Below are 26396 nucleotides of genomic sequence, written 5' to 3'. Positions count from 1 at the left end.
CAAAGGAAGCTCTGGATTTTCACACAAAGACGCAATAATTTCCAGGCTGCTGTGGCTGGATACGGTTTCATCAGAGCTGTAGTTAACTAGGAGAGAAGTATTAAAAATTCCACACACACAGAGGGAGCACTCTTGCTCTCTGAAGTTTGGGCAGAATGACTCTTGTCAGCTAAAAAGCACCAAATTAGCATCAGATGCAATATACATTCCTTTCCCATTCTGCCCTGCTGCCACCACACTCCGATAGAACCCTGGAGATACATGAGAAATTGGCTGACTTTGTTTTACAACTTTACAAATATTCTGGTTCTTCCACTGTCTTGAAACATGCCATGTGAAACCCCTTTACAAATAATGATAAAAAATAGAGTAGGGAGAACAACAGACAAGATGTCCAGCTAATACCTTCTTTATTGACATGGCCAGGCAAGGATACCAGAGCAGCTAATGAACTCCAGCTTTGGATATTCAGTATACAAACCACTATAGGTGTCTGAGTCTCATTTTCCATATGAATGTTCCCTGGCTGTTGCTAATTTTTCATTTAAAATAGTCTTCTAATTTCTCAGCCCTTCCAGCCTCCCAGTGAGTGATGTCTCTTCATGGTTTGCTGCCTCCAAGTTAACCCTGCGCAAGCCATTGTAAATCATTTGATGTTAAATTCCGAGTGGTTCATTTTTCTTGGGTAAGTCTGTGTGAGCATATACTACAGAGTTTAACAGGGATAGAGTTCTACAGAAATGTAGTATGATTCTACAGAAATTCTTCTAAAAGCCCTAGAGAATTTAACAGAGAATGAGACCCTTTCCACAGGTATTTTTAAGCCAGAATACAGAATTCAGCAGCAGGGATACAGCTCTCTATTCAATTCTATAATAGTTCAAAAATAATCTATAGAAAGCTGACCATTTCCTACTAAATTCTATTTGATTTTTCCATACAGGGGATGCTTGTGAAAATCAGATTAATGACTGGGTAGACAAGACCATCAGCTGATGATATAGGTGGGATGTTATCATCATAAAAAACCCCAGAAAAAACAAATCTTGCCTTGAAGAGCTGATGAAGAAATGTGGGATTAAGAGAAAGATTTGGAATTAAATCATCAGCCTAATAACAAATGATTGCTGATACTGTCCAACAAACTAGAATCTGCAGCTGTACCACCTTAAAACATGATCATGCTAAGCAGGAGTAAGACTGGATTAGTTTTTGGATGGGAGACCTCCACAGAATACAGTACTTAGGAGCTGCAGGAATTGTGTCAATTGTGGGCAATTCACTGATCCTTTTGATTCAGTGTCCCAGTATAGAGGTAAGGGGCTTGTCTTTCAGCTAACACTTCCAGCCTGTCCTAGTAGATAGAGCACTGGACTGGTACTCAGGAGACTGAGTTTCTGCCCCTAGTTCTGCTTCAGTTTCCCCATCTGTAAAATGGGGATCAAAACAGTGACCTTCTTTGTAAAGTGCTTTGAGATCTACTGATAAAAAGTGCTATACAAGAGCTAGGCATTATTATTTAAAGCAAGATTCTGACCACTCATGGTTCCTGAAGATGCCATGGCACTTCTGCCAGAGTCGAGGTGTTAGCTCCGCTATCTTATCAGAATTACAAGGCCACACAGTGAGTCAGTGGCAGAGGCAAAATGCTCAGTCTACTAGCCAAAGAGCACAAAAGAGATTAACATGCAACGTGTTTGCAGCATGACGTGCACAGCAGAAACAGCAAATGCTGCTGCAGACATCAATTGCACTTCTCCCCACACAGCTCACTACATCTTCAGGTCTCAGCATAATACTACTTTCGCATGAGGGAAAGAACAAGTGGAACATTTCAGAACCATACAAATGTCTCTCATGAAAGATGGGATGGCTTTGTGGAGGTAGCTCTTATTTTCACTAGAAATGGGCCAGAACAACCCTTTGGGAAAGTTCGGATTGGACATTTGTGGCTTGGGGCCATTATAATGATTTTTTTTTTTTTTAAATCAAACTGGTTCTCCCCTCTCTACTTGCCTGCTGATCACAAATTGCTCCTGCCCACCTTCTCTTATTAATCACTTTTTTTTCACTCACACTGTCTTGGTGCACATCTACACTGGCGCTGGGGGTGTAATTTCCAGCTTGTGTAGACACTCTCATACTAGCTTTGGTTGAGCTACAGTGTTCAAAATAGCAGTATAGGTGCAATGATGTAGGCGGCAGGCTGAGCTAGCTACCCCGAGTACAATCTCATCTGAGACCCTAGGCACATACTCTGGCATCTAGCCCATCCTGCTGCAGCTACACTTTGAGCTAGTGTGCTAAAAATAAGTGAGCACACGGACCTCAGGATACATGGCCCAAACCAATCCTAAATTGTGTTTGCCAACTTCAAAGCCAACTGTGGTGTTTGTATCTGTGATGTGGACAACAATTTGCTAGGAACTGAGCTAAGACCCATGAAACTCATTTCAAAGAGAGGCCACTGAATAGCCATGAGATAAGTCACCTTTAACAAACAAGCAAAGTAAAAAGGGAAAGATTTCTGTTCTAAAGGCAACTGACTAGTACCTCATGGAAGGATCGGTTTCTCTTAAGAAACCATTCTGCTCAGAAAAAGAAGTGTCCTTGTACTACACCAACCTCCTTTCTTCTAATTAGTGACTAATTAGAGTTACTGTGAGGTAAGTTGAAGTTACAGGAAGGCTATGGACAGGGGATGAATAAAAGTCCATTAGGGATGCAGTACCAAGCACTGGGCTTCAAGAGCAATGCCTCTACTAACTTGAAATCAGTTTCCTGGGGGGTTGGATACAGTTACACTCCAACACATTCCTTCTCCCCTACAACAGAACATTCCAGCATGTGGTAGACAGATGGACCTGGCTGAGTACGTACCTTTCTCTCTCTCTCTGACCTATCATAGTTAACACTTTCTAGCTGCTCAGCTCTCACCCAAGGCAGGCTATGCTTGGCTGGTGTCATGAGCATAAAAGCAGTGAGAGACAGAAAGAAGCTTGAAGGTCATCTGGTCCATCCTGGTCACTGTGGGATGCAGCATCTCCTCTAGCACTCTGACCTGTCTAGTTTCAAATTTCTCCAGCGATGGGACTCCTGATGCATTTCTTGGGAGACTCATTCCAGAGCTTAACTAAATTTCACTGCTTCACTTTCCCGATGTTGAGGTTTACGTTTACGGTGCTTGGGGCTACGTTCCCTTGACTGACGGCACACTCCTCTGTGCCTGCCTTTAATGCTAAAGCTATGCGATTGCTGCACAGGACACAGGGTCAAGGCGGCGCCCCCTTGTTCCTAAAAACTAGGTGCCTTTGGTATCCCCTGAATGAGAACTGAGAATCAACATGTAGGAAGATTGAAAGTGAGAAACTGGAAGACACCAAGGTGCCACAAGTACTCCTGTTCTTTTTGTGGGTACAGACTAACACGGCAGCTATTCTGAAACCTGGAAGAGACTAGTTGTCCATGTAGCTTGGTGCCCTGCCTCACTGGATCAGGCAGCTAGTCTGCCCCCATAGTGCCTGGTGGCCTATAGATGAAGCTTCAGAGACAGAAACCCCTCTCCCTCCCTATACTGCCCTCCCCTTTCTCTCACTTAGGCTTCCATTTCCAGGCCTGGGTCTCTGACATGATAGCCCTCTGCAGCCCCCCACATCTTTAACTGTGACACCACAGTCCTCTCTCTGGATACCCAGTCTATCTGGTGAGAGAGGCTGGCATTTTTAATTTAGTCAATTTTCAACTCTGCTAGTTTCTGTAAGATGTGTGTCAAGGCTGCTTTCTCATATAATGCACGAGCACACTGAACCATTCTGGTTTATCATAAGAACGTGACCTCCTTGTCTGTCTTGTTAGATGAGACACCAAGGAATTAAATTTCTGCTTTTCTTTCCCTTCCGCTTGGCTGCTTTCTGGGAGTTCTGCGTCAGGGATGGTTTCTTACCTGATAATGCATCAAGGTGTTTAACCGCTTCCAGTCGCCCTCAATCTTGGTGGTGATGTCTTCATCTTGCAGGACCACACGAGCTATCCGGCCTTGCCGCCACTCTGCAGGGACGGGAAGAACGAGCAGACATGATGGTCAGGGATGAAAAGCCACCTGCCTCTTCGGTCCACATCAGTCTCATGTGACATTGTAGGAGAGATGAGTCTCTAAGAGGCCAAGCTCCCAGGAAGGGGTGTTCAGCGAAAGGGCTGACTTCTGCTCTTGATTATTCCTGTGCAGCCCTAAGGAAGTCAATGTGGGTTGCTTCCTTCCAGCTGAGAGCAGAATTTTCCCCAGAGTGGGGGAATGTAATTATATTTTAGGGTGTTTATCTGAACTAAGGGTCCTCCCCCACAACACTACTGTAAATATATGGTCTTGGAGGTGCCTTGCGTAAAAAGCTAAAGGTGGTTGAGGTGTCAGTCACTTGCTCACTGGACAATCGCTCCACTAAGACAGTTTTCTGGGGGACGTTAACAGGGTCTGCAGTGTGCAATGGCTAAGACAGGTAAGGAGTTTGACCTAGTGTTGTGTCCTGCAGAAACAGCATCTCCGCTGGGTGAGGGGTGTCGTGTTTGGGGGGGAGGCGGGGGAGGTAAGAATAAAGCAAGTGTGCACAGAGCTAGCCATTCTGGCTCTAGCCAATGCGATCAACTTCCTGAACATTACAAATCTCTCTAAGAACTACCGCAATACTGGCTACCTCTCTAACTCCCCTCTCCCCAACCCCTTCCCCCTCACACTTCTCACAGGGCAGGGATGTTATTACCCAAGTCCATGTCGACAGCCCTCGGCCTTTGGGAATAGGGGACATTTTTGTACACCGCGTCCAGAATCTTCTCTTTGACCTGAGTGATGGTGTCGCAGTTCAGCACCTTCACGGGGATCTCTGGGCTGTTCTCGTTATCGGGGTTCACACAGTTCAGGATCTAGAGAGGGAGAAGTCATTCCAAACAGCTCTCAAGAGGACTTCAGAGAAACATCCAGTATAACAGTGACAATGTTCATCGTGGGACAGACATACTTAACACTGAATTCCCCTGAAAAGTCACACAGTCTACATTCATATCACAGCTGTTGTATCTAGAGTCTCTTTGGGAAGTTCATTAAACTAAGAGCTTCAGGGTGTCCATTGGAGTTATGTTTTGAGGAGGGCAAAGGCATGAAGAGCTATAGATATATAAAAAAGTATGATAAGGGTCTGTGATTCCACATGTAAGCTCTGATTTTCCAAACTTTAGCAGCCAGGGCTGTTTGCACACAATCTGCACAAGCAAGTTAGGTACATACTTAATTTGCACATGGCCCTGGCACCCTGAGCGTTTGAAAATCGGGCCCATAACATTACATGCACTTACATCCTACAGATTATTGCACATGCAACACTTGTGGGCCATAATGTTGGAGTATGGACTGAGCCGGCTGAGAATTTGGGCCATAAAATTGTGCATTTCCTGCTTGTGCTTTCAATGAAGGACCAATTCTGACATGAAGCAGCTCGTTCTACCCTGGGGCATCAGAGCTGCATATATCCTGCCATTCCTGTATGGCTTCTCTTCACTTACAGTAGGTCACTTACAGCTGGAGATGACGCGTACAGTTCAGAGCCAGATCCCATGGACAGTCAACTCACCAACGTTTTGTACTCAATTTGCTGCCGGATCAACTTGTCCTCACTCAGAGAATAGCGTGCCTCCCCTGTGATGGCATCGATAGGGCCCTTCTCCATCTGCTGCTTGATGGCACAGTACAGCATGAAGAGCGGCTCCCCAGCGCACTCCTGTTCGACAAGACACACAGGAAAACCAAAATCTAGGTGAAGGTGCCTCTTCGGCAGGACCGTATCCTTATGCATATGCTTATCTTTAAGCAGGTGCACGGTCCCACTGACTTAATCTTAACAAGCAAAGTAAGTGTCTGCAGGTCCGTGGGCCAAAGCAGCACTTGGAGAGGAAAGCCAATGCCAAGGGCCCATTGCTCAATGTGGGTATCATCCTTGGCTTGCCTCCCTACTGCTAGAGAGAAGAAATCTGAGGGTATGTCTACATTACAGCTGCTGTAGAGGCAAAGCTATGGTGCTGCAACTATGCCACTGTAGCGCCATAGCGCAGACTCTCCCTGCGTCGATGGAAGGGGTTTTTCCGTCGATGTAGCTAATCCACCTCTCCCAAGACAGCAGATGTCTTCTGTCAACCTAACTGCCTCTACACTGGGGGGTTAGGTCAACCTAACTATGGTGCTCAGGGTGTAAAATTTTTCACAGTCCTGAATGATGTAGGGAGAGGCGTTGCTTGGGGTACCCCAAGGGGTACAGCGAGGTGAAATGGGATTACACTGAGCAAGGAAAGTTACACTGAACAGTAAGGCAGGCACATTTCCCTTCAGAGAGATCCAATGTGCACAGTGCTCCAGGGAAGTGGTAGAGGCTCCATTACCTGGGTTATTTTACATTATACTGAAAAAAGCAGTCAAGAGTTGACTGTAGGGAACTATACTTTCTTGGGTGGGGCATGGACTAGATGATGCAGGCAGGTCTTTTTCTGAGGCGTGAAAGCCTCCTATGTGTTCTACACACGCAGCCCATCAGGGCTCACTGCTGGATGGTGATGATACTTTGTTCCTTCTGCTGAATGGAGACAGAGAGACATGCACCAGGCATGCTTCATTGAAGGCTTGTGATGCAAAAAACTTCAAATGTGCAACATGCAACCTCAGGGTTGAACAAAGCTAAGCACGGAGATGGTTAGCTTAGACTCCGCTAATTTAACTACAGCTCCAGATGCACATAACACAGATCTTATTTCAAGATCTCTGCTCTGCTATTGTCTCCCCCTTATGTTAGGTCTTGTCAGGCATTTTAAAGGCTGGAGTCACCTACTAGGTCTTGGGCAGGAGGAGAGCTGTGGAAGTATAAGGAGACTGGGTAAAGACAGAAGAGGATCTCCACTCAGTCTCCCCTCACCTTTAAGAATTTATGGAGGAGGAAGGCAAACCAGTTAGTCAACATCTTCTCAGCCACAGACTCGGTCCTGGAAAAAGACGAGAGGACATTTCATCATGTCTATTTAAAAAACTCAAAACAAATGACTTCCCGTCACACTAGTGACCCCTCATCTCAATAGTGCGGGAGAGCTGGGAAGTTTAAAAGAACTATGGACAAAAGCGAAACTGATATCTTGGACTAGTCTCACCTTCTCAAACTGAGTGAGGTATCGCTAGTTACAGACTCACCGCATCCCTTAGCAGACAGGGCTGCACTTTTCCCACAGGCCTTTGGCCATGTGACCATCTTCTAATCACAATCTCGGAGTGAACAGTGCCCATCTGGAGCACAAATTCACAACAGCATTAAGATTCTGCACTGGAGAATCTGGCATCATTGTCCCTCAGCCTTGCTTCCTCCCACATTTAGCTGACAAGTTTATGCAGATTGCTCAGGAACAGAAAGGAATAAAGACCAGCTGACAGCCCATCATGAGCCCCTCTGACAGGGATGCCTGGTGGCACTTTAACTTCTTGCACGTGGTGCAAATTATACCCTATGGCTCAGTAAATCACTGGAATTTGCAGCGGTTGCTGGCAATCAGGGACAGCAGAGTGACAATGGCAGGGGAAATTGCAGCTTTCTCCGCAGCCCCACCCAGCATTCTCTCCCCACATTGTGCCCAAGATTATCTCTAATTTAAATACAATGGCTCCTAATGATAGTTTTTAATGCTAGCTCTGCAGGATTGCTGGTCTCTCTTTAAAGAGACACTGTTCCTTTTCTCGGAAGTGGGGAAAAGCTTTTGAAAGCAGCACTGGGCTGGTGACAGGACGAGAGGCCCCTTCATCTATGAGACCCTGAACTGTGCTGCAAATGTGTTCAGAAGCGGCTGTCAGGCAGGCTTCCAAGAAGTGGATGTTGCTAGCATGGCTATTGATCAGTGGACAAGGATGTTTCTTTTGTTGCCAGCTGTGCTAGCTGAGAATGTGCTGTAAATGAATCCCCGTCCTAGGCGGTCTAGCTCTCTGTGCACTAGGGCTTTTCTGATCCTGCCCAGCATTACTCTTAGGCCTGGTTTACACTACGTGTTTAAACCGAATGTAGCAGCGTTAAACCGATTTAACCCTGCACCCGTCCACACAACAAGGCCCTTTATATCGATATAAAGGGCTCTTTAAACCGATTTCTGTACTCCTCGCCCGCCGAGAGAAGTAGCGCTGAAGTTGGGTATTGCCATGTTGGATTAGGGTTAGTGTGGCCCAAATTGACTGTATTGGCCTTCGGGCGATAATCCACAATGCACCATTTGTGACCGTTCCTGGAAAGCATATCTGAACTCGGATGCACTGGCAGGTAGACAGGAAAGCCCCACGAATTTGAATTTCATTTCCTGTTTGCCCAGCATGGAGCTCTGATCAGCACTGGGGTGGCGATGCAGTCCCAAATCCAAAAGAGCTCCAGCATGGACCGTACAGGAGATATTGGATCTGATTGCTGTTGGGAGACAAATCTGTTCTTTCAGAGCTCCGTTACAGAAGATGAATGTAAAGCATTTGAAAAATCTCCAGGCTATGATAGACAGAGTGCACAGACAGTGCTGTGTGACAAGCGTAACGGAAAGCCAAAGAATCAAATGGACACTCATGAGAGAGGGAGGGGTAACTGAGGACTCAGCTATCCCACAGTCCCCGCAGTCTCCGAAAAGCATTGCATTCTTGGCTGAGCTCTTCAATTCCTGAAGGGTCAAAACATTTTCCCGGGTGTTTCAGGGTAATGTCGTCAATTTACACCCTCCCCCACCCCCGAAAAAAAGAGGGAAAAAAAACATTTCTCGCCTTTTTTCAATGTCACCCTATGTCTAGCGAATGCTGCTGGTAGATGGGGTGCTGCAGCACTGAACACACACAATCCCCTTCCGGATGGCAGATGGTATATATGACTGATATCCATCATCATCATCAGCCCGTGAACGCTCCTGGCTGGCCTCGGTGAGGTCGGCCGGGGGCGCCTGGATAAAAAGGGAATGACACCCAGTCATTCTCGCGATGGTACAACGGCTGGTAACCGTCTTCATCATAGCAACTGGAGGCTGAGCTCTATCAGCCCCTCCCTTCATGTCTAAAGAAAGGATTCTGAACTGCCTGGACTATCATAGCAGCGGGAGGCTGGGCTCCTCTCCCCCCCCTTTAATGTCCTGCCTGGACTATCATAGCACCTGGAGGCTTTCTCCCCCTCTTTATCTCGCTAAAAACTCAGTTGGATTCCTTATTCCTGCATTCTTTATTACTTCATCACACAAATGGGGGGACACTGCCACGGCAGCCCAGGAGGGTTGGGGGAGGAGGGAAGCAACGAGTGGGGTTGTTGCAGGGGCACCCTCTAGAATGGCATGCAGCTCATCATTTCTGCGGGATCTCTGGGGCTCTGACACTGAGCGGCTGTGCTCTCTGGTTCTCTAGTACGGTTGCCCCATATTCCAGGCAGGACTGGCTCTATTTTTAGACAAAACATAAAGAAGGGAATGACCCGTGGAGTCATTCCCATTTTTGTCCATGTGCCCCCTGCCAACCTCAGTAAGGCCAGCCAGGAGCACCCATGACAGCTGCAGACAGTACAGAACGACTGATAACCGTCATCTCATCGCCAATTTACAATGGCATGGCAGACGATGCAATAGGGATGGTAACCGTCTCTGCTACCTTGCAAAGGCAAATGAATGCTGCTCTGTAGTGCTGCAGTACCGCGTCTGTCAGCGGCATCCAGTACACATACGGTGACAGTGACAAAAGGCAAAACGGGCTCCACGGTTGCCATGCTATGGCATCTGCCAGGGTAATCCAGGGAAAAAGGGCGCGAAATGATTCTCTGCCATTGCTTTCACGGAGGAAGGATTGAGTGATGACATTTACCCAGAAACACCCGCAACACTGTTTTTGCATTGGGATCTCAACCCAGAATTCCAATGGGCGGGGGAGACTGCGGGAACTATGGGATAGCTACAGGATAGCTACCCACAGTGCAACGCTCTGGAAATCAACGCTAGCCTCGGTACATGGACGCACACCGCCGAATTAATGTGCTTAGTGTGGCCGTGTGCACTCGACTTTATACAATCTGTTTTACAAAACCGGTTCATGTAAAATCGGAATAATCTCATAGTGTAGACATACCCTTAGGCTGCCTTTAGTACTTGGGATTAGCCCCAATTTCAGCTATCGGTAACAGCAACCGCTGAGCCTGAAACAAACAAGCAGCTGCCCTTTGACGTGCCCACTCCATCGTGCAAAGCATGGCTTTCCTTGTCTAGACACAGCAACTGGTCACTCACCATAGCCTCAGGCTGTGTCTACACTAACCACTTTTCTGAAAAGTTTCCCACCCTTGCTTGGGGCGGCTAGTGCAGAGAGTGCTCCAGGCAGCTACTGGCATTTAATTCATCACAATTCTGCTCTGAATGGGCCTGAGCAGCCCCATGGATAACTAGCCTTGCCTAGACTAGTGCTGTCAGCAGTAGAGCAGCACCGGTAATGAATTAGAGGGCCTATTTTTGCCAGTGTAAACAATGCTGCAGGCGCTGCTTAGCGTAGGGCATTAAAAACCATTAGTGTAGAGTCAGAATGAGAGAAACACCATGGTTTACTCTTAGAACTGAACTGAAACTCAGGAGACCGTGGTTCTAGTCCTTGATGAAATGCTGACGGGGCTGCCGTGTGACCCTCTCTGGGTCATAGCTTCCCCTCCCTCATTCAGGGGACGTCTACACTGCAAAGTTGTTGACAAAACTCTCGTTTTTCGTGGGTACTTAAAAAAGCACCCCCCCCCCCGCGAAAGACAAAAGTTTTGCCTACGCAAGTGGCAGCGTGAATGCGGCTTTGTCGGCAGGAGAGCTCTCCTGCTGACAAAGCTAATGCCGCTCACAGGGCTGGACGTATTTTGTCGGCAAAAGTACCGACAAAGAGCGTTTACACATGCTGACATTTCATGAAAAGGCTGTGTAGACACAAGGCATTGTTGCTAAAAGCTGCATGGTGTAGACAAGCCTTCAGTCTGTCTTGTCAGGCTGTGGGCCCTTTGGGTCAGAGACTGTCTCTGTGTCTCTGTATAGTTCCCAGCACTCTCCAGCTCTTACTGTAATACTGATGACAATAAGAATGTAAGAAGGTTTGTGCTCACCACAAAGCTCGTTGAATAGTAAGCAGAAGTTACAGATTCACCAGTATTTCAGTCATCAAAAGCAATTAGTTCTATTTGCTAGGACACCAGGAGTTATATTATCCACACTTATCAGTATATGACATCTGGAGGGCATTCATGAAAATGTCTGTAAATCCCAAATAATTGAATCACAAATAATTAATTGTCTGAAAATTCATGCTGGAAAGTGCCAATTCACTGTTCTTCTGTTTCAAATTTTTCATACATCCAATCAAAGAGGAGAAACAATAGCACGTGACTTTGGCAACTGTTAGAAATTACACCAATAGGCCACACACTGTTTGTTTTTAGGCTGAGGCACACAAAACTTAAAATACACAGAGTGTTCAAATACTAAAGTTTTATTACACTGGAGTGTGGCACACTCCTGCTAGTCAGGGGTGGACACTGGCTGCAGGTTACAGAGGGTTTATATAGTTTTTAGCAATGCATGCGATTTTGTGCATTGCAAGCTTAAGCTAATAAACAAGCTTTTTTTAATTTAACTTATTAGAGCTAAATATTGTCTTCGTGCTGGCTAGTGCATAGTCTAGCTGTTATTTTGCATATTGAAATTTTTTTAACTTTTTTTTTTTTGTTTATGGTTTTATTTTGTTTTAACACTGCCCTTGGGACTCTGGTACGTGATGTGCTCGCTTTTAGTTAATGGTGGACCTGGGCTTTTCAGAATAGGGGAACTTACAAAATGGAGTTACTTATGCTAACGGCCCTTAACACAATCAACCACCAGCCACAAATAAAGAACGACCAGTAACAAACAGTCAAATCAAACAGCAGGAGAATACCACAGAATCTGACAACTATTCCTGCAAGCTATTTGGTGAATATTAACATGGTAGAAAAAAAATCAGGATCAATCTGTGAAATGTTTGCTAATATTCAACTTCCTAATGAATATTACTAACATACAGCATGACCAGTTCTTGTAAGTTAATTTCAGATTAATGCAGAATGTAACATACCGTCCCTCTTGATGCTACAAAAATAATCAGGTGAAATAGTTGTGTGGCACAACTGTGTTATAACATGGTTTCTTCTTACCGTGGACAGAACCTACCCCCCTGTGCCATGCCATCGCCCTGTTAGGGAACTGTGTTCTAACCCTAACAGATACACAACTACAATACTTCACGCTTATACATTCTAAAAAAATTTGAGAACAAACATTACATTAATCCCTTCACTATTGCTGCCAGTACTAGCATGTCCCAACATTCCACTGACTCTATAGTAGATCTGCGGTACAGCTGTCATTGCAGCAGGTATCAACACTTAAAGGGTTAATATGCTCGAATTCTTTCCTTAGCTGAAGTAAAAAAGCCACTTCCTTCATCAAGGGGTCCAAGGAGTTGGAGAGTGCATAGCTCTTCACAGGCCTGTAGCCTATTGTGTATCTTTTCCCTACTCTCATCTACCATGGTTAGTCTTTGAAATCTGATCCGTGCTGGAGGTCTCAGCAAGTCATCCTTTAAACTCTGCTGTGTTTTGGAGTGACCTTCCTTTCCCTCTGCTGTGTCAGAAGAGGTCTGCTGAGCTGCAGAAACAGCTCCTTCAGAGTACTGCACTAGCCCCTCAGCAGGTATCATTTTTTACTCCATGGTCAGCCTATTATCTGGAATGCTGTTAGAGATCTGTCTCTGAAAATACAAAACAAACTCCTGAGGATTAAGGCAGCAGGGAACAATCCCCAGACTCGGAGAAAACCCTTTTCATATTGACCACATAAACGAGGGCAACTTTCCAAAAAAGCCTGATGCCAGAAACCAAACTTATGGCTGCTCTTCTGACTCACTGGGGTGCTGGGAATAAAACTAAACAAAAAGGACCAGGAAAATCCCAAAATCAATATTTATGTTACTAATTTTCCCTTGCTTTGTCTAGTCTCTGAACTGCCATATGCTCCCTGTGTCAGGGATGAGGACAGTCATTTGATTTAATGTCAGCTTTCCTTCAGTCTCCCACAGGGGGAAGAGCAGAGAGGCAAAATAAAGAAAGAAGGAACTGAACACCAGTTATCAAGCGCTGCCACTAGAGAGCTCAAAAGTAAAATAAAATAATTTATCACTTTGTGGCTTCTCATTCATTATTAACTTAGGACAAAATGTTCTAACTTGGATTGTTTTGCATACTAAACAATACCCAAGGAGCTCACAGACCCACAGGGCTGGAAGAGACCTTTACTTTGTAGGTTTCCAACTGAAACATCTGGATCTTCACACCACAAAGCTGGCTTTCAAGTTCTTAGGCTTTGTTTCTTCTGGATCCTTTGCATTCTTGCCTCTTTTAAATGACTGCTACATACTGCTAACCCCTTTGCTGCTGCTACGATGTGTATGTGCCACATGGCCACCCTCCATCCCTCAAAGCAGCATCAATCCAGGTTGGTACAGCAGCAAAGGGGAAGCAGGTGCTCCATTTCTCAGAGAAAAGGGGGAGATGGAATAGATGTACAGAAAGGGGAAAATGATAGTGGTGCTGGAGAAGTTTTTTTTTTCCTACATGGAGAGACACCTGAGGAGACAAGCTGGATGCAAGGAGCAATGGGTGGTTTGGTCTCTCCATAAATGCCAGACACTGATGTACCAGGCCCTGTGTCACGCAAGGCAGGGGACAGAGATTCTGCAAAGTCTCCATCTACAATGAGGATTTTCTGAAATTCTCCCACTGCTGGTTTAGCCTCAGTGCAGCTCTGCCTGTGCTAGCAACAGGCTTTAAGGCTCCAGCTTTTTCACCACCAAGTTGCCTGGCGTTGCCCAGGGCACATCCAGATGACATGGTGGTAAACGTGCTGGTGGCTGGACTATGCTGTCACTTTCCTTATTGCAAGCCCTGGTAAAGCTGTACCAAGACTAGTGCAGAGGCAAAAGAACTTCAGAAAGTTCTCAGTGTTCATTAGGCCAGTGGGTTGGAAACCTGCGTTTCATCCCAAATGCTGCCAAATGATACACTGAACCTGTAGCTACCCTCTGTGTTTGAGGCACCAGCAACGCGGGCAAGAAAGCTGGAATTATCAAAGGAACACGAGTGTCCAAATCCCACTGAATTTCATCAGGAGCTGGGCAGCTAACTCTGTTGGGCTCCTCTGAAAATCCCAGCTCACATGCTTAACAATAGGGGAGAGGAAATTGGCACTGAAGACAGTGGGACAAACCCCTTAACTCTTCACAAAAAATGCCATGGTGCCTTGTGGTAGGTTTCTCTCCCACTTTCAGCAGTGTAACTCCACTGATATCAACAGGGCTACTTCTGATTTACACTGGTGTAACAGAAGGGGAAAATCAAGCCCTCAGTGTCAATGCACAGCTGGCAGGACGTGTTGTATGGTTTTATGGTCTCAGCTGAAAGCTCCTTCCACGAGTGAACTACCTAGCACTCAGACAGTCTGCCTCAGTAGAGGAAGTGATTGGAACTTGAAGGCGTAGCTCCATCGAGTGTAAGCATATCACATATGAAGGTTGGGTCTGTAAGGCATTCCTCCATGTGCTCTTCCATCCCTGCTCACTGTCTCCTGCAGCCATGCAACTATTTGCATTTGCAAAAACCCTGGTAATGCCCAGGAGTGAGAATTATCAAATTAAAAGGGAGGATAATGAAGGCTCTTAGGGTTCATTTGGTCTCCTTGCATCACCTGCCATATCTGGGAGGATAATTCACAGAACTAATCCACGAGTCCTCAGTTCTGATAAAACAGAGTCAATAACCACCTCCTCCCGCCCCACCCTCAGGCTCTCAAATGCCACTGCTGCTGCAGAGGACACCTCGTCCCCCAGCTCCTTGTGTATGCACTGGAATGACACCATCTGGGCCAAGTACCGATACTAGTCTTGCACGTGGCTGGCTATGCTGTATGCAAGACATACTCACTCAACACTCTGGCACGTGGCTGAGTAGGGGTTCAGGCAGCTCCACCCTCACTCTGCAAATGGCATTTGAAACAAACAGGCCACATCATTATATCTAGAATATGAACTGGCTGTTTAATTCCACAGAGAAGAGCAGGAAAGTGCCCTCATGAGCCCATTCTTAAAAGGGTAACATTAATCCTGTGTTTACATGGCAAAGCAAAGACAGGTGATATGCTACAAGAGCCTTTTAAATGGGCTTGATGGGTGAGAAATAACCCCATTCAGAACCATGCAGGGTGAGTCTCTTTCCCCCAGTCCATTTACAAGCCCAAATGATGTTTACCATTTACCATGATGTTCACGGCAGCTAATGGAAACAGAAGTATTTGACTGGGAAAGTCTGAACCAGGATAGAATCCCAACCTTTCAGCAGATGACTTGTCATCTTTTATATTAACACATTTAGCTCACAAGTTTGTGCTGGCACCAATGTACCACAAAGGATGAAAGGGGGATATCAGTGCAGGGCTGCACCAAGGGGACTGGATGGCTTGGGGGATTAGAAATAGAATATGGAGACTTTCATATCAAGATCACTGGTTCAGACTGCTTTCAGGATGAGACACTATTGCATAAAACTGCAGGTCAGACTACATTAGCTACCCCCGGCATTGAAAGCTCAACCCCCAGCCTCTGACTGCCAAAATAAGAGCCACACAAAGGAGTGGCTGTGTTCTCTCTCTGAGCCTTCTTTACGGTAGAAGAACATTTGCTCCTGGCTTAACTCCTTTCCTTGGCTGTACAGAGACTCTGAGTCTGAACTGCTCCCATTTCAGGACTGGATCCAACACAATCACTCCAGCCTCTGAATTTGAGAAACAAAGAAAAAAATCATACATGCTTCAAGCCGGCAGAAACTCAAAGAGAGTGATGGCTTGCCACACACAGTCCCTGTGGGTCTGGCCCTTTCTCTGAGTCTGTTTTTTCCGTCTCTGGCAATTGGACTATGACATTGCTAGGCGGGCTCTGATGTGGTTCACTGTGTTATGAGCAAAACCTGCTGGTGGTGGTAATGGGGTGAGGGACAGGAGATGGGAAGGGGATAGCGCTGAGATCACCAGCCTTGTATTTTTAGAGCACTGTGAAAAATCATTATTGATGGCTGAGGCTGAAGACGCTTTCACAGCGACTCATCAAACCACAGGGGAAATTAATGCAGCTTCCATTTCTGAGATGAGTTATTGCCTCTGCAAACACGGCCAGATTTAGAGCAATTTCCTGCCAAGTATATTCATTGTGGCTGGAGGAATCCCTGAAAACTCCCCCAAGCTGTGAATACTCCTCATTGCTTTTGGCTTCAGTGTGGCGATGGCTCAATTTGTGGACAGGTGGACAGTGAGTGAGCACAGAGTAGGCCCTTCCTGCATCGCACAGCAACCCATGGGGCAAAGCTGAGACACAGTGGAATAGAACCAGGGTGACTCCTGTGCAACAGGGCCCTGAAATGCTGTCAGTGCGAGTGCAGGGACACGGATGGCTCAGGGAAGCGGGAATAGGAGGCAGCCTGTTGCCTCAGAGTCATGAGACCCAATCTGACCCAGGTTACTAAATTCAATGTTTGTCTCATCTGCAGACTGTGTGTGACCTAAAGTGAGTCACTTCAGCTGCCATTTGCCTCAGCTCCCCAACAGTAAAACGGGGAAGTTCCTTCCTTATTGGATGCGGGGGCTGAGAGGATAAAAACTATTAATGACCGTGAGGTGCACAGATATTGTAGGGATGAAGTCAAGTAAGTACCTAGATACATAGAACAAAAGCCCTAATATCACAGTGATGCTGCAACTTTTGTTGCGCAGTGTCATCAGAGACGTGTAGGACTGATTGGGCCAGGGAGGCTGAACCCCTAGATGCAGGCCAGAGAAGGTCTGAAGTGAGATGGAGGTGTTTTACCATTGCCCTCTCCCTGCCAGCCCAGACTCTGGGTCTGTTACTTACCCTGTCCATCTAGGCATTTATGCCATGCTCATCTCTAGAATACCTGGACCCGGCTTAGCAGATGCTCAAAAGCATGCAGTACTGTACAAACATGCAAGAAGGGAGGTCCCTGCTCTGACGAGCTTGTGGTCTAATGAAGCAATTTATAGACACAGATGAAGGGATGAAATCAGGTGCTTATAACTCTGGAACCTTTTTCCCCATACAATTCCCTCTCATTTAAAATGAAAAAAGCATAAATGCCAAGGTTTTTCCCTTTCACTTTGATCTGGCACAGGCTGATTAGAAAAGCTCTGCACTCAAAAAGTGAACAGATCTGCTCAAACGAGATCATGCCTATTGTGGTCCCTGCAGTAGCGCTCTCCTAGGCCCTGCTTCAACATCTGAAACAATAATTAAATGCAAACATGCAACTGGATGGACAGTGTTTTACAGGCACAACACCCACGTTATGTCTCCAATAACACTCACTCTTGTGCAGTGGGTGCCCCTAAAAAAGCGATAGCCAGTGGACTGTGTTACGACGTGCGAGCTCACCAGCATATTCCCCATATTTAGATTAAGATATTCCAAATATACTACTGTACAAATCAGACACTGTAGGCTAGTGAATACTGAGGGGTGAGCGGCGCCCACTGTAGCACTTTGTATTACTCAGGGGCAGTGTTTGCCTTTAAGGTTTAGTGGAACCCACTGCTCTGGGTTCAAGTGATGTCTCCTTATGTGCATCACTTAGAGTAACATGAAAAGCTTCCCCTTCTTTTCCAAATCCCAAAATACCTGAATTAATTCCATGTTGCCCCCACTCTCTTTGGACAAGCAGGGTGCTACTCTACAGAAGAAATGTGGCCAAGATGCAAGAGCCTCCACAGCAAACTGTGTGTGTGCCTGTCTGCCCTAACGCCGCACTAACGCAGCCTTGAACAGAAGAAGAGCCGGGACTGGCAGCAGAATCAAACACATAAAGCAACGTGAATTCTAAGAAACACACTGTGTGCTTTTATCTCAATGACTATGGTGCCTTTACACACACAGATCACTTAGGGTGCAGGGTACTGGCCAAGATTGCCCCAGATCATTCTCCCTCCAGCCCCCACACCATTTCCAAATCCCAAGGGAATCCCTTTGCTTTTATTCTCACCCTTAAGCCAGTTTCCTCCATCTGGCACCTGCTTCCCCGTCCAGCCCAGCTGGAAGATGGACTGAGGTGCAGGGGGAAGAGAAATGGTCTGACATTGAGATATCAGAGTAACCTCAGGGGTCATCTGGCACCAATGAGACTGATGGTGATGTCAGCCTTCACCCAATGATGATGAGAGACCTCCAGTCCTGGCTCAGCTCACTCAACTTCATGGGCACCAGGACACCCCATTTGTCAAGCAGAACTCTCTAGGGGTGGAGGTATTGGCACACCGTGAAGTTTCAGTCATGCTACATGGACTGGTGGCAGAAAGAAAAATGCAGTGCTCCATTGGGAACCTTCAAGAGTCCATCCATTTCCCTTCCCTGTCTCTAGAAACGTGGGGTTAATGCTATCATATGGTTTCATGGATGGTTGCACAGCGTCTTAAACTTGATCCAAGAGAACTATTACCTCTCGTACTTTTCTTTCACTCCTAATCCCCCACTGTCCCCCTTGACCCCACTCATTCCTCCCCCCCTTCTGCACAACAGGGCAGCCCCACCCAAAACAGCCAAAGACAAAAAGGAACCAGCTCTGAGCAGGGTCCCCAGTCCCTTCGAGCCTCCCATCCCCCAAAGTGAATAACAAAGAAGTGACAAATCCAATCTCTTCAAGATAACCAGGTTAGAAGAAAGGGGAGCTGCCCACCAAGAAACCACCTGGGCTGGAAATAAAAAAACTGACATCTGGAAAACAGTAGAGTAAAATTGCTAATGTCCCTGAAGGTCAGGGGTCAGCCTGCCAATGCTGAGTAATGCGTTTTAACTGTCAAGCTGTCCAAACCTCCACCACGCACTCTCACTTATTACTGTCAACTGGGTCACCCAGGCTGGAGCCACTCTCCTCCCATGCTGAGCCTTCCCAGGGCTCCCAGTGCAACTAGATAGAAAGATCATACCTGGATCTCCCCGCACCCCCCTCAGTATCTGAGAGGCCAAGGGAAGTGGAAAAGCAATGAATAAAAGCATGATGGGAGTTGCACATGGCAAGTCCGTTCTGCACTTCGAGGGTTTGTCTGGACTGGAGTTTCCTTGCTACCCACTGCCAGATCCTGCTATATGCAACTTTTCTTTGGGAGAGGGAGAGAGAACGTGCATGCGTGTCCCTTTTCATTGCTCCCACCCCTTCCCCTCGCCAAGGCTCTTCCCTGGGTGCAGAGGGGACAGCAACTGCATGACTGTATGATATTGATTCCTTTATCTGGGCATGCCCCTGCACCTTCCTCCCCCTGCCACTCATCTTACCTGCGCAGGAGCAGTTTGGGGTGATTCTTATTCTCCAGGTTCTTCTCAATCAGGTCTGAGAGGAGCTGCTTCAGCACATCCGTTGCGTATTCCAGCTTTCCCTGCAGGCCCGTCATGATAAGGGAAGCCACATTGCCACGGTCGCGCATGGAGAAGCTACGCTGCAGCTCCAGGGTCCGGATGAATGTCAGCAGAAACACCTTGTTGTTGATTAGCTGGGCAAAGAGCTTCAAGGCCTTCTCCACATTCTGCTGCCCGTTCCCTTGGACCTGTAAGCAGGGAGCAACAATCTCAGCATGCCACTGAAAGAAACAATGCCCCTATCTGCCTTCACCATTGCTGTGAATCAGGCTCGCTGAACACCAAAGCCTTTGCTTTGAGGCTGAAAGCCCTACAAGTGACATACATTTTGTACTTGTTCTGCAAAAAAAAAGTGACACTCCCATAAGTAAATTAATTACTAATTTAGACTATTGCTTTATTATAGAGAAACAGTAAAAAATTAATTGAGGCTTTCAGCCAGTCCTGGTTTTAAGTAATTCATTATGAGTCAAAATGATAAACTACATTAAGCAATTCTTTACTAAACATCTTGGAGCCGTATATTTGGTTCTACTAACGTTATATAATTAAACAACTGTATAATTGGCAACACATTTATCACTCCTGCAGCTCTGTTTTTCATAAGTGAAACCAATAAAAAGAGGCCACATTTGTTAGAAAATCAGCTTACTTGGCAATTTAAATCATCATCGTATGTGGGACTGGAAAATATTGAAGACTGGCAATGGGAGAAGTCGATTCAAAAGCAGCCTGTCTGAGTTTAGTGCTTAAGTTGTGGCCAGCTGTTTGCTGTTAGAATTTTCATCTAATTCATTAATTTTAATTAGAGCTTTTCTATTATATTAATAATCTCTTATATTTCTATAATGCCTTTCATGTCAAAGGATTCCAAAGCGTAACTTGATACAAATGATATGCAGGGATCCCTTCATCCACCAATGAAATGCAGTCACCTCTAGAGTGATATACAGTGATTGCTCAATACCACACAGCACTGTTTGGCCAAGAGCACATTTAACTGGAACTTGAAGGGGGGATTTATGGAAGCAGAACACAATTACCCATACTGGAATCTGGCCAGGATAGCAGGAGCAACACTTGCTCATGTCAACAATACCAGGGCAAATATAATGACCAGAAGTGGTCAAGGCCTCTCTTTTACATCTCATCCCAAAGATGGTGGGTGAGTCCTCAGCTGGTGTCAATTGGCATAGATCCATTGACCTCACTGGAGCTATGCCAATTTACCAGAGTTGAGAACTAGCCCAATACCTCCAGGGCCTCTGATGCCATGCTGGGGGAGTAAGTCAACACCAACTCAAAGAGAAGATTGATACATGATAATTGGTATTACTTTCTGCAGCACAAGGATTTGCTTTGAAGGCCTCACTTACAGGTACTGACTCAACCCAATCCAGTGTTGTTTGCAGGATTCCTATGGGAACACAACACAGCATTCACACCGAAATTTTAATGAATGGCTTATCTAAAAAAAAATGGGGGTGTGTGTGTGTGAAAACTGCTGACGTACAGCAAATCCTGGGCCAGGTCATCCCAAGGTGAAAAGCTCATCCTTTGCGGGAGCACAGCAATAAGTAGGCGGATATCCTTTGCTTTTCTCTCCACAATAAAGGGATTAAAAGAGACTTTAAAAAGACACTGATAAGGAAGGCAGCCAGTTTGCTGCTGGGCTTGCAAGCTCCAGGGTAGTGCTTTAGCAATGAAAATAAGATGATAAAACCCAAAACCAGCCCCAGAAGAGAGCAGGAGGAAGCAAGCCGTGTGTTAAACTGATAAAATGCCGGGCCATTTGTTAAAATGAACTCTGTGCTTATTTCACTTACCCGAGTGCTTCTAATAAGATTCGATGAGGGAGGTGGGTAGGTGCTTCACAGCTCTGTGAGTTTCAATCTAGCATCCCAGAAAGGACCAGGAAAATAGTCCAAACTATGTAAGCACTAGGAACAGCAGAGAGAGGGAGAGCATCTGCCCAGCCATTTCATTACCTCCAGCTCACGCAGGACGGGGTGGTCCTCGATGCCAGGGAAAAGGACCCTCATGGCATATGTCCGATAATCAAGGTATGGGATCCCGGAGCGATCTAGGTCACTGGTTAACTCATTGATGTCTGTCTGCAGCTCTGCAAAAGCTATTGGGGGGGAAAGGAAAGGCCAGGAGGAGAGAGAAAAAGAAGTGAAATCAAAGGGGACCATGAGGAATTGAGTTTAAACAACAGGGGTTTTGGGAACAGCCAGCAGTCTGCCTTCCAGGCAGGCAAATCCAGGACAGCAAATGAGCCATCTTGGGAAACTTGGTCACTGTAGGACCTCACTGTGTCGCTCAAACATGCCGTCATGGCTGGGAGACACTTTCACAGCAGCAGCAGAGAGAGGGAGTGTGGCTGTGCACAAGTACGTGCAAACACTGTGCAAAGAACAGATGCTGAGGATAAAAGATGTTTGCTAATTTGTATGCAGTTCACACCTTGTGTACGAGCACCTAAAATACCTTGAAAGGCTCCAGCTAGAAATAAGGATACTCTTTTTAAATTGTTGTGCCTACTACATTCTCTCTCTCTTTCTCTTCTCTACAAGTAACACCACTAACCTAATATCATGCTTCAGGGCCTAAAATGCAGGCTGCGGGGATCAGGAAGGTATTTATCTGTCCAGGTATGGTACAGCATAGACACAGATATTATAGAGGTTTGTTTAGCAGGGGATGGAGGTGAGGTAAAGTGAAACATAAGATGCTGGATGGAGTACTATACTTGATGGACTGATGAAGCTTCCATCCATAGTTTCTAGGACTTCAGCTAGGCTCTCCTCAACCATAAGTCCATTTGTCTGTCCTACATTCATGTCATTCTTTGCCTTGTTTGCAAGGGTCTCCTCATATTTTGTTTGGTTGTGTGTGCTGATGCAAATTTCAAGAACATGAATATAGATCATTCTCTGAAATTTGCTGCATTCTGTTTATTTTTTCCCTTGATCCACCAAGCTTCCTTCAAACTAGATAAAACATCTTTTCTAGGATGCACAACAGCAAACCTTCCCAGAATGTGGTGTTTTTTTGTTTGTTTGTTTGTTTTTTGTCAGAAGTCAGCCCCAGGTTAGCCTGCTGCTGCTTGGCTTCCAGCAAGCATCATTTAAGTTCTATCTTTGTATCCCTGCTGGGATGCCAAGCCCAGCCTAACTTGTTGCTAGGGACTAGATTCCTACACTCTGAAATTTGTAAGAGACAATTTCAACGAGTTAAAACAAGTACAAGGTTTCTCAAAAGCAAGTAGAGGAAGAGATTCTTTCTATCCCAAAGGTTCTGCTCTTGCTAGCTCAATGGTCGCTGCTGGGAAGAGTTTATTTTTTCACCCGCAGTTATGCTGCCAAAAGAGAAATGTGATTATTAACTGAGATTTTTATCTAGAGAGGTTATTTGTCTGAACTCCTCAATCTCTTTGATGCAGAGCATGCTGCATAGAAGACAACTTGGATTGTATCCACATGCATCCTTGGTACCTGCATGAACCCTCTTATATGCACCCTCCACCGCAAGTGCTCAATCTCCTCTCAAAATGTACTGACTCCCACTTCCTCTGAACCTACACACACTCCATTTACAAATGCACAGCTCCCTACACCCTCAACACAGGCCTTTGAACGTGTATACACTGATTCTCAGCCACCCAATGTACAAATTAGCTTCTATCCCTACCTTTCACCCCATATAAAAATGCACATCCGTGACACAGCCCCGCAATGCAGTACCCCCAATTCTCTCACCCCTCCCAGAATGTAATCTTTGACAGCAAAGCCTGAGCACAGGAGAGCAGCCCTGTGGTGTCTGCACCTGCACTACACTCCCAGTCTGTTTTCTCCTCAGCATCTAGGATGCCATGCTGGGCTCCCAGAGGTAGGCTTCCCGCAGGTGCAGTGTGGACTCTTTTCTCTCTTTGTGCGCCAGAATTATTCCACTTTCTGGTTCTGTCTCATTCCTTGTCAGAACCATACAATTCCTATAGGGTCAGAGTCCCCTTATGTCCATAAGAAACCCCTTCAGCAAGAGGCCATTAGAGAATGAGACATATTGAACAGGCACTCTGGGGCCTGAGCAGTTTCCACAATGTAATCTCGATGTGTCACTTTAAGCAGGATCAAACTCTAATCCTATTCGCCGCACATTAGGCTGTGTCTGCATCTGATACACTTGTTACAGCCTTCCCTAGTTATGAGGGCAGATGTGCCTGCCGCGAAGGTGCAGAGACTCTCCCGCTCTCTGAGCGCATGAAGGCAGACACTGACCTAACCTTTCCTCTGAAGCTATAAACAGGCTCGGAGGCCTTATATTCAAACCAGTTCAAAGGCAACACAGTATAAACAGGAGCTGGTTAGCAGGGAAACTAGACCTGAGACTAGGTACTAGAGTAGGCATCAAATCAATAGAACTCAATGAGAGGAAAACTCTGCTAGGCAATATGAAGTTTCTCAGGAAAAGGGGTCAATTTATAAACTGATTGCCTACAATTTTTCACCATGGTGATTTTTAAAAAATTTTATATAACATATCTGCCAACATGTAGAGGAGAAGACGATTAGCTATGCTGATCAGGAAAGGGGAGAGGTAGAGAAATCTGCATATAACATGAACTTACCAAAGAAAAGAGCTCAGTAAAGGGCTGTAGAACATTCAGAGCTACAGTGCCACGATACAGAAAGTGTGTGGTGTCTGTCTGTGTGTTTCAGTGACTGCGTATGTGTTCACATATCTGTGCAGGACTCTGCCTGTGTGTTTAACTATAGCCCTGTCTACACTAGGGGATTTGAGAAAAACATTCCCACTGGCACTCCCACTGGTTCAGCTGCCCTGAAGCTGGGGAGGACCTAGTGGAGACAAGGCTCTGGGGACTTCCGAAGGTTCTACCACTGTGTCATTTAACTAGCTCAGAGCCAAAAATGCTCACAGCTTCATTGTTCTAGGGCTCCTTAACACTGATGCAGCTGATCTTGTGGGAATTTCCCACAGAAATCCTGTGGGGCAGACCAGGCCTGTGTATGAATGCATGTCCAGGCATTTCGGTGAGTGAATGTGCCATTTTCAAATGTTCCTGCAATTTAGTTGAAATGGATAAAAGGAGGTGAAGTGGATTTAGCATTTACCAGTGAAAGAAGAGGAGCAGTAGCAAAGCATATGTTCCTGACTGACACAAACAAGCCGTGGACTGCAGCTGCATTTTCTTCCTGACATGACAGCATCTAGAATTCCTCAGAAGTCACCCTGTTCTAGTCATCTGTCAGTGCCGTGACTGTCTGAAACCCTGGAATTCCCAAAGGGGGAGGCTCTGGTCTAGATTAGAACATTTTGCAATAAGCTGAAGGGACATAGCCCCATCCTTAACAGAGGCTTGCATGAGGGAGGATCAGGAATCCAGGCAGAACTTGGACACAAATCCAGGATTTCTTCAGGGTCTGCTTTCCAGGAGGATGTTTTTCCTCCTCTTCCGTGACCTTAGATAGTGAAATCCAGGCACCTGCCTGTGTGGGCGGATTGAGGGAATCATTACAAATCCCTGCTTGATTTCTAGAGAAACCAACTGGGCCGACACAGCAACACTTCCAGAAAGCCCCGCCTGAGTCTGCAACCAATACGCTCTATGAGGGAGAGAGACGCCAGATCCAGGCTAGCTGGATCTCATCTCACATTCCCCTCCTACTTTTTTGTTTTTCATTTTCATGCTAATTCTGTCCTGCTCTGATAGCCCTGCAGATCCCAGGACACCGACAGCTCTCCCATCGCTGTCTCATACTTACCCTGGGGTGGGAGGGGAGAAAAGAGACTCCCATCTAAGTGGGGCGCTCTGCATCCACAGCTTCTCTGCAGATGCGATGGTGCCAATTGCAATGCAGACACTCTTCCAGTAGGAAAGGAACAGAGTCGCCAGCTTGGGAGTGAGTGAGAACCTCTCCAATTCAGACACAGGGGGGATTTTCAATTGGTACGTCACATTTACCCAGTAAGGAAGAGGAAACCATTTCTTGCCAGGTCTGTGAGATTTGGTGATGGCTCGGGGCAGTTCAAATGCCTGGGTGACATGGACGGGTTACACAGGGCCCTCAGAACAGAGGCCTCTACCTGGCATTTGGAGTTGCACCTTTGGCCTCCCTGTAATTTCTGCTAATGTGCACAGCCCCACGTACGCTGGCTTTGGGGAATGCAGTTACGTCAAAGCCCATTCCCCTTTGCCCCGTCCTGAACACAACAATAACAGGGTACTGACCCTCCTTGCATTCCAGGGCCACCCGAGACTCCAGGTTGTCCATCTGCATCTGGAGCCTCTTGAGGGTGAGGTCGTTCTCTCGGGACTTGCGCTTGTAAGCGACGAGGACGATGATGACAATGATGAGAAGCAGGCTGCCTCCCGCCGCAATGCTGACGATGGCGGGCAAGGTCAGCAGGCTGTCCGAGATCACATTCACCGAGCCAGGGGAGAAGATGATGCCACCCACGTGTACCTAGCCAAGCAAAACACAGGGAGGCTTAGCCAGCAGGCTCTGCCTGCTGTGACCAGATGGGGTGGGGGCAGTTACATCTGCTGGGGCTGGTATTTAGGTGAAGAACTGATCAGCCTTGAGAGTATCTCCACCCCTTTTAGGCAAAGCCAGTGTGCTTCCCATGCATTTGATACTCTACATTAACTATAAGCTCTCCCGAGAAACACTGGGTCCCTCGTCCTAAATTCCTTTGTCGCTTAGTTTGGCTTCCCATTTCAGAGACATTGGGCTCTCCCCATCTATTCTAACATGTGCTTTCTCTATAGGTCCCTTCACCACAGTGTGAAGGCACCCAGTTTCTCCCTGCTGCCCCAGGATCTGTCTTGTTTGGTCAG

General features: G+C 46.3%; 1 protein-coding gene across 1 annotated transcript in view; it reads right to left on the bottom strand.

Moving 5' to 3' along the window:
* Window positions 1-26396, bottom strand: part of PLXNA2 (plexin A2) — a 321397-nt gene that overhangs the window by 21405 nt on the left and 273596 nt on the right. Inside the window, exons 20-26 of the mRNA XM_032794137.2 lie at window positions 25788-26022; window positions 21523-21665; window positions 19454-19722; window positions 6948-7014; window positions 5619-5765; window positions 4755-4914; window positions 3944-4047 (exon numbers count right to left, since the gene is read on the bottom strand). Of these exons, the coding sequence (XP_032650028.1) occupies window positions 3944-4047; window positions 4755-4914; window positions 5619-5765; window positions 6948-7014; window positions 19454-19722; window positions 21523-21665; window positions 25788-26022 (1125 nt within the window). The remainder of the gene's footprint in view (window positions 1-3943; window positions 4048-4754; window positions 4915-5618; window positions 5766-6947; window positions 7015-19453; window positions 19723-21522; window positions 21666-25787; window positions 26023-26396) is intronic.

The sequence above is a fragment of the Chelonoidis abingdonii genome, chromosome 4 (assembly GCF_003597395.2).
Source record: "Chelonoidis abingdonii isolate Lonesome George chromosome 4, CheloAbing_2.0, whole genome shotgun sequence".
NCBI classification, from domain to species: domain Eukaryota; kingdom Metazoa; phylum Chordata; order Testudines; family Testudinidae; genus Chelonoidis; species Chelonoidis abingdonii.
The sequence above is the reverse complement of the archived record's forward strand: the minus strand, read 5'-3'. Positions and strand labels throughout refer to the sequence as shown.